The following is a 9152-nucleotide window of genomic DNA, read 5'->3' on the forward strand; positions in this document are numbered from 1 at the left end:
TGATCAGAAGAGTGTGACGTCATCAATATCCCTGCAGCCAGGCGCCAAAACAATAAAACACTGGAAGCTGCAGCCATTTTGTTTTGTTGGCAGACTGGCTCCACAAAAACGACATGAGCAGAAAACCAAACACACCAAATATCAAATATGACAAAAAAATACTCAACCTGTCTGCTTAATAATGAAGTCAAATAAAAGCCTGTCCACTTTGAAAATAAAATAATAAAATAAAAGCCTGTCTACTTCTGAAATAAAATATCAAATATAACAGAAATAAAATACAAAGCCTGCTCTCCTCTGACCTGTACAAAATAATAAAGTGAAATTCACAACCGACTCTTCTTTTTACAGTAAAATGTAAACAGTAAATAAATACCAAGCACACTCTTTTATTTAAGGGAAAACGTTATAGAAATAACACAAAGTCCCTTAAAGAAATGGAACAAAATTAAGAAAAACAAAGCCCGCCCTCCTTTAAAATATATTTAGTATCCTCCTATCTCTATCATTCTTTCCTATCCATCCTTCATATCTATCCTTCCTTCCTATATCCATCCATCCTTCCTTCCTATTTATCCTATACCCTTCCTTCCTATCTCCATCCTTCCTTCCTCTCCTTGCTCCCTTCCCTCCTCTCCTCTCTTCTCTGTCTCTGATCCTGGATTACTCCTCCAGTCTAATCCTGTCCGGTCTGGTCTCTCTCGGTCTGCCGGTGTGTCCCGGTGTTTCTGCCCGACATGAGAGCGGCTCCCGGCGGGTTCCTGGTGCTGCCGTGGTCCGGGACCTGGCCCGGGTCCTGGCTCGGGTCCTGGTCCGGGCTGTGGTCCTGGCCCGGGTCCGGGTCCGGCTCGGGGCCGGAGGCGGACGCGGAGGCGGAGCTGAGCGGGCTGATCCGCGGCGGTGCGGCGCTGGGACTGACGCTGATCTGTAAGACTGATCGATCACTGATCACTGATCTGATATCTGCAGGAACTTTACTGTTTATGGAGATAAATACAGAAACTAATAATTATATTATGATGCTGATAAATGAATAATGAACAGAGAGGAAGCAGCTGCTTAAGAGAAGTTAAGATTAGATGCACTTTATTGATCCAAATTCAGGTTATTTATTTAGCCTGTTTATTTAGCGGATTGTTTTTTGTTTGTTTATTTGTTTATTTGTTTATTCGTTTGTGTCTTTGTTTATGTAGGCTATTTATCCACATATTATTTCTTAATTTCTTTGTCTTTGTTTTTTATTTTATTATTTCTTGATTTGTTTATTTCTTTGCTTATTTATTCATTTTTATTTGTTTCTCTATTTGTATTCATTGCTTGTTTGTTAATTTGCTTGTTTATTTATTTACATTGATTATTTCAGAACAAAGCAAGTAAATAAGACATTTTCAGTGTGAATATGAATTGAAAGCTCTCAAATATTTATAGCAGTATTTTATAGGTTATAGAAACAGAGAGAGACTGGGAGAGACTGGAAAGACTGGAGAGAGACAGGGAGAGACTGGAGAGAGACAGGGAGAGACTGGGAGAGACTGGAGAGAGACAGGGAGAGACTGGAGAGACTGGGAGAGACTGGAGAGACTGGGAGAGAGACTGGGAGAGACTGGAGAGACAGGGAGAGACTGGGAGATTGTTAGAAATTACAAAGGACTTGTTGTTGTCACAGTTACGGTAGCTGTGTGTGGTGTGTGTGTGTGTGTGTGTGTGTGGTGTGTGTGTGTGTGTGTATGTGTGGTGTGTGTGTGTGTGTGTGTGTGTGGTGTGTGTGTGTGTGTGTGTGTGTGGTGTGTGTGTGTGTGTGTGTGTGTGGTGTGTGTGTGTGTGTGTGGTGTGTGTGTGTGTGTGTGTGTGTGTGTGTGTGTGTGTGTGTGTGTGTGTGTGTGCAGGTGTTGTGCTGCTGCGGCGGTGGATTGCTGGAGGAGTGTGTAGCTGCTCGGTTCGTCTGGAGGGAAAGACGGTGCTGATCACCGGAGCAAACACCGGCATCGGCAAGGAGACCAGCCGGGACATGGCCCGCCGAGGTGAGGGGGGGGGGGCTGGGGGGCGGGATGAACCGCCTCCATCCAGTCACATCTGTTTCTAATGGCTTTCTAATACCTTCGGCCCCCCCACCCCCACTCATGTGATGTAATGCTAGGTAAACCTCAGAAAGGCCGAAACCATCTGAGCCGATTAACAGGATTAACGCTTCCTATCAGACCGTCCTGTGTGTGTGTGTGTGTGTTGCGACCCGGTGTCACGGCGGTTCGTGAAATAGTCACGAAATTTAATCTATTGATTCGTGTTCATGGACACGATTTTTAAATTTTTTTCGTGACACTCGGCACGACTTTCAAACTAATGTATTTCAATTGGAAGTATCTTTTGTGCCTGCGCCTGTCAGTCAGGACTCAGGAAGTAGTTTGACATTGAAATAAAACGGTGGTCAGTCAGGGTGTTGTGGGCGGGGGGCGGGGGGGGGCAGGGGGGCGGGGGGTTAGGGTTAGCTACATAACGTTTGCCTTCGATGCCGATGACTGGAGTTCGATTCCCAGCGTGTTCAAAGTACATTTCAACCATAAGCCACATTTAAATTTTTAACAAACGTTTTTCTTATTTAACCGTGACCAAACCATTTCTCTAACCTTAACCAAGTTGTTTTAGTTGCCTAACCATAACCGCAGCACAAGTAGTTTGATTTGCCAAAATTACGTTTTCAAATTTGTGGTGGAGGCACGTTTTTTAGGTTGTGTTCATTTCACGAAAAAATGGCAAAATCGTGTCCATGTACACAAATCAATAAATTACATTTTCGTGACTGTTTCACGAACTGCCGTGAGACCGTGTTGGAGTGAGTGTGTGTGTGTTTGTGTGAGTGTTGTGTGTATTTTTGTGCATAAGCTTTTCATTGGAAATGCAAGTTTGTCTGTACCAGGTATGAAAGACACACACACACACACACACACAGACGTTTGGAGGTGTGTTTGTTTGGTTGTCCAGGTGCCCGGGTGGTGATGGCGTGCCGGGACCTGACCCGGGCGGAGCACGCGGCGGAGGAGATCCGGCGGTCGACGGGAAACGGGAACGTGGTGATCCGACACCTGGACCTCGCCTCGCTCTACTCCGTACGGCAGTTCGCCAAAGACTTCCTGGCCAGCGAGGAGCGACTGGACATCCTCATTAACAACGCAGGTGAGGATTACCATGAGAATCAGCATCATCATAATGCTAACAGTCATAACACTGTGATCCAGTTTCATCAGCAGTCTACTGATCTACCTGTCTGTCTCTCCACCTGTCTGTCTCTCCACCTGTCTGTCTGTCTGTCTGTCTCTCCACCTGTCTGTCTGTCTGTCCTCCACCTGTCTGTCTGTAGGAGTGATGATGTGTCCTAAGTGGCTGACAGAAGACGGCTTTGAGACTCAGCTGGCTGTCAATCACCTGGGTCACTTCCTGCTGACCAACCTGCTGCTGCCAAAGCTGAAGAGCTCCGCCCCCAGCCGTGTGGTCAACGTGTCGTCCATCGCCCACCAGGGAGGTACGACCTTTAACCTTTAACCTACTCTGGTAGATTTTGTTGAACTTTGGACTGTTGAACTGTTGGACTGTTGATTGTTGGATTGTTGAACTGTTGATTGTTGGACTGTTGAACTGTTGTTGAACTGTTGAACTGTTGGATTGTTGGACTGTTGAACTGTTGTTGAACTGTTGGATTGTTGGATTGTTGGATTGTTGGACTGTTGAACTGTTGAACTGTTGAACTGTTGGATTGTTGGATTGTTGAACTGTTGAACTGTTGAACTGTTGGATTGTTGGATTGTTGGACTGTTGAACTGTTGGATTGTTGGATTGTTGGATTGTTGAACTGTTGATTGTTGGACTGTTGAACTGTTGTTGAACTGTTGAACTGTTGGATTGTTGGACTGTTGAACTGTTGTTGAACTGTTGGATTGTTGGATTGTTGGATTGTTGGACTGTTGAACTGTTGAACTGTTGAACTGTTGGATTGTTGGATTGTTGAACTGTTGAACTGTTGAACTGTTGGATTGTTGGATTGTTGGACTGTTGAACTGTTGAACTGTTGAACTGTTAGATTGTTGGATTGTTGGACTGTTGAACTGTTGAACTGTTGAACTGTTGGACTGTTGAACTGTTGGACTGTTGAACTGTTGGATTGTTGGATTGTTGAACTGTTGAACTGTTGATTGTTGGACTGTTGAACTGTTGTTGAACTGTTGGACTGTTGGATTGTTGAACTGTTGATTGTTGGACTGTTGAACTGTTGGACTGTTGAACTGTTGAACTGTTGGATTGTTGGATTGTTGAACTGTTGAACTGTTGATTGTTGGACTGTTGAACTGTTGGATTGTTGGATTGTTGGACTGTTGGATTGTTGAATTGTTGGACTGTTGGATTGTTGGATTGTTGGATTGTTGAACTGTTGATTGTTGAACTATTGAACTGTTGGATTGTTGGACTGTTGGATTGTTGAACTGTTGGATTGTTGGACTGTTGAACTGTTGTTGAACTGTTGGACTGTTGGATTGTTGAACTGTTGAACTGTTGGATTGTTGGACTGTTGGATTGTTGGATTGTTGAACTGTTGAACTGTTGAACTGTTGGATTGTTGGACTGTTGAACTGTTGTTGAACTGTTGGACTGTTGAATTGTTGAACTGTTGGATTGTTGGACTGTTGAACTGTTGTTGAACTGTTGGACTGTTGGATTGTTGGATTGTTGAACTGTTGGACTGTTGGACTGTTGAACTGTTGGACTGTTGGATTGTTGAACTGTTGAACTGTTGTTGAACTGTTGGATTGTTGGACTGTTGAACTGTTGTTGAACTGTTGAACTGTTGGATTGTTGGATTGTTGGATTGTTGGATTGTTGGACTGTTGAACTGTTGTTGAACTGTTGAACTGTTGGATTGTTGGATTGTTGGACTGTTGAACTGTTGTTGAACTGTTGAACTGTTGGATTGTTGAACTGTTGAACTGTTGTTGAACTGTTGGATTGTTGGACTGTTGGATTGTTGGATTGTTGGACTGTTGAACTGTTGTTGAACTGTTGGATTGTTGGATTGTTGGATTGTTGGACTGTTGAACTGTTGTTGAACTGTTGAACTGTTGGATTGTTGAACTGTTGAACTGTTGTTGAACTGTTGGATTGTTGGACTGTTGAACTGTTGGACTGTTGGATTGTTGGATTGTTGAACTGTTGGACTGTTGGACTGTTGAACTGTTGGACTGTTGGATTGTTGAACTGTTGGACTGTTGGATTGTTGGACTGTTGTTGAACTGTTGGACTGTTGGATTGTTGGATTGTTGAACTGTTGGACTGTTGAACTGTTGGACTGTTGGACTGTTGAACTGTTGGACTGTTGGATTGTTGAACTGTTGGACTGTTGGACTGTTGAACTGTTGGACTGTTGGATTGTTGAACTGTTGGACTGTTGGATTGTTGGACTGTTGAACTGTTGGACTGTTGGACTGTTGAACTGTTGTTGAACTGTTGGACTGTTGTTGAACTGTTGGACTGTTGAACTGTTGAACTGTTGGACTGTTGTTGGACTGTTGATGAACTGTTGGACTGTTGTTGAACTGTTGGACTGTTGAACTGTTGGACTGTTGAACTGTTGGATTGTTGGACTGTTGTTGAACTGTTGGACTGTTGGACTGTTGGACTGTTGGACTGTTGGACTGTTGAACTGTTGGACTGTTGGATTGTTGAACTGTTGTTGAACTGTTGGACTGTTGGACTGTTGGATTGTTGGATTGTTGAACTGTTGGACTGTTGAACTGTTGGACTGTTGGACTGTTGAACTGTTGGATTGTTGGATTGTTGAACTGTTGGACTGTTGGATTGTTGAACTGTTGGACTGTTGGATTGTTGGACTGTTGTTGAACTGTTGGACTGTTGTTGAACTGTTGGACTGTTGGACTGTTGAACTGTTGGACTGTTGGATTGTTGAACTGTTGGATTGTTGGACTGTTGTTGAACTGTTGGACTGTTGGACTGTTGGATTGTTGGACTGTTGAACTGTTGGACTGTTGGATTGTTGAACTGTTGGACTGTTGGATTGTTGGACTGTTGTTGAACTGTTGGACTGTTGTTGAACTGTTGGACTGTTGGACTGTTGAACTGTTGGACTGTTGGATTGTTGGATTGTTGAACTGTTGGACTGTTGGACTGTTGAACTGTTGGACTGTTGGATTGTTGAACTGTTGGACTGTTGAACTGTTGTTGAACTGTTGAACTGTTGGATTGTTGAACTGTTGAACTGTTGTTGAACTGTTGGATTGTTGGATTGTTGGATTGTTGAACTGTTGGACTGTTGGACTGTTGAACTGTTGGACTGTTGGATTGTTGAACTGTTGGACTGTTGTTGAACTGTTGGACTGTTGGATTGTTGGATTGTTGAACTGTTGGACTGTTGGACTGTTGAACTGTTGGACTGTTGGATTGTTGAACTGTTGGACTGTTGGATTGTTGGACTGTTGTTGAACTGTTGGACTGTTGGATTGTTGGATTGTTGAACTGTTGGACTGTTGAACTGTTGGACTGTTGGACTGTTGAACTGTTGGACTGTTGGATTGTTGAACTGTTGGACTGTTGGACTGTTGAACTGTTGGACTGTTGGATTGTTGAACTGTTGGACTGTTGGACTGTTGGATTGTTGGACTGTTGAACTGTTGGACTGTTGGACTGTTGAACTGTTGTTGAACTGTTGGACTGTTGTTGAACTGTTGGACTGTTGAACTGTTGAACTGTTGAACTGTTGGACTGTTGTTGGACTGTTGATGAACTGTTGGACTGTTGTTGAACTGTTGGACTGTTGTTGAACTGTTGGACTGTTGAACTGTTGGATTGTTGGACTGTTGTTGAACTGTTGGACTGTTGGACTGTTAGACTGTTGGACTGTTGAACTGTTGGACTGTTGGATTGTTGAACTGTTGTTGAACTGTTGGACTGTTGGACTGTTGGATTGTTGGATTGTTGAACTGTTGGACTGTTGAACTGTTGGACTGTTGGACTGTTGAACTGTTGGATTGTTGGATTGTTGAACTGTTGGACTGTTGGATTGTTGAACTGTTGGACTGTTGTTGAACTGTTGGACTGTTGTTGAACTGTTGGACTGTTGGACTGTTGAACTGTTGGACTGTTGGATTGTTGAACTGTTGGATTGTTGGACTGTTGTTGAACTGTTGGACTGTTGGACTGTTGGATTGTTGGACTGTTGAACTGTTGGACTGTTGGATTGTTGAACTGTTGGACTGTTGGATTGTTGGACTGTTGTTGAACTGTTGGACTGTTGTTGAACTGTTGGACTGTTGGACTGTTGAACTGTTGGACTGTTGGATTGTTGAACTGTTGGATTGTTGGACTGTTGTTGAACTGTTGGACTGTTGGACTGTTGAACTGTTGGATTGTTGGACTGTTGTTGAACTGTTGGACTGTTGGATTGTTGAACTGTTGAATTGTTGGACTGTTGTTGAACTGTTGGACTGTTGGACTGTTGAACTGTTGGATTGTTGGACTGTTGTTGAACTGTTGGACTGTTGTTGAACTGTTTTTGAACTGTTGAACTTTTTTTATCTGCAGGGCAAATCGATTTTGATGACCTGTTCTTCAGCAGGAAGCCGTACAGCGCGCTGGCTAGCTACAGACAGAGCAAGCTAGCCAATGTCCTATTCACCAGGGAGCTGGCCCGCAGGCTGACAGGTGAAACACTGACAGGCTGGATTAGACACTGACCTTATTCATACGGCGGCCATTTTGAACACTCAGGGTGGGAAACTCTACCTGGAAGATTGGAATAGTTGTAGTTGAATAATTGTTACTTCAACATGTAAGTGACTTCAGATAGACTGAACAGTTAGCAGCAATCAGAGGAACAACAACTGCTTGAATTTAGCAGGAAGTTAGCTAGCTAGCTTACTAGTTAGTTTGCTGCTAGCTACAGGCTAGAGAAATGATAAATGTTTGTATGCTCTTGGTTCCCAGCAGCTGACTGGACTCGCTCTTACAGTTTCCCACATCGAGTGTTCAAAATGGCCGCTGTGTGAAGTCAGTAGATTAGATTAGATGAAACTTTTTTTTTTTTTTTTAAGATCATTTTTTGGGCTTTTTTCCTTTATTATGATAGTTTTACAGTAGAGATAGGCAGATGAAACGTTATTGATCCTGTGGGGAAGCAGTGTCATTGCAGCAGCAGATATATTAACAGGATACAGTAAAGAAAAATAGAATCTAAATAAGAACAGAGCGGATGATGTGTAAAACTCAACACAACTAACAATACCAACTGTAGCAGAAATATATGAATGACAAATGTCCATCATTATGAGGGAGCGAAAAATAACAGCAAGTAGAACTTACTGAGACAAAGACAAAATAGGTGAAAAAATAAATAAATATAAAAAAATGTGAAGATATACGTATGCGACGTTTAGTCAAAATCCAATCAGTGGCGTTGATAGACTGAGTGGGACGACGGACGTTTCCAGATCTTCTTTCGTTTTCCCCAATGTCTCCCGATTTCACTGTGGGGGAAACACCATGAGAATGTGAGGAATAAAATTAGCTGAATCTGACTCTACTGCCTCTACTGCCCCCACCCCCCTCCCTCACCCCCCTCAGGCTCGGGGGTGTCGGCGTTCAGCCTGCACCCCGGGGTCATCCGGACAGAGCTGGGCCGTCACGTTCACAGCTGGTTCCCCATGCTGGGGGCACTGCTGAGCGCTCCCTCCCTGCTGCTGATGAAGACGCCCAGACAGGGAAGCCAGACGTCCATCTACTGCGCCGTGATGCCTGGCCTGGAGGGGAGGAGCGGGGGGTACTTCAGGTAGGGGGGGGGGGGACTTCGAGTGGGGGCAGGGGGGAGGGCGGGCTTCAGGTAGGAGGGGGACTAGTATAGGTGTAAATGTGTTTGTGTAGACTATTTTTCCTTCCTGAAAACAGTGTATCTTTAAAGCTGCAATAAGCAAAATCTTCTGACCACTAGAGGGCGACAGAAATGCAACACATTTGTAAATAACACACAGCAGAACCTGCACTACGGAGGCCTACAAGGACAAACATTGCAAAGCAGTGTGTGTGTGTGTGTGTGTGTGTAAAGGCTAACAGCTAAGCTAACCGTACCTGCTGAAAAGTCACACCGGTTACCACAAGTG

General features: G+C 43.9%; 1 protein-coding gene across 1 annotated transcript; it reads left to right on the forward strand.

The window, feature by feature from the left end:
• Positions 1-819: 819 nt before the first annotated feature.
• LOC139639963 (retinol dehydrogenase 13-like) lies at positions 820-8824 on the forward strand (the record flags this gene model as incomplete). The annotated part of the gene is made up of 6 exons (XM_071514132.1): positions 820-927; positions 1887-2021; positions 2980-3171; positions 3356-3517; positions 7582-7701; positions 8620-8824. Coding segments are annotated over exons 2-6 (692 nt in total), but the record flags the coding sequence as incomplete, so codon positions are not given.
• Positions 8825-9152: the final 328 nt, after the last annotated feature.

Source organism: Centroberyx affinis, unplaced genomic scaffold (genome assembly GCF_046629955.1).
Source record: "Centroberyx affinis isolate AG114_WGS23_722 - 3 ecotype Tasmania unplaced genomic scaffold, CSIRO-AGI_Caff_v1 ptg007999l_1, whole genome shotgun sequence".
Classification (NCBI taxonomy): domain Eukaryota; kingdom Metazoa; phylum Chordata; class Actinopteri; order Beryciformes; family Berycidae; genus Centroberyx; species Centroberyx affinis.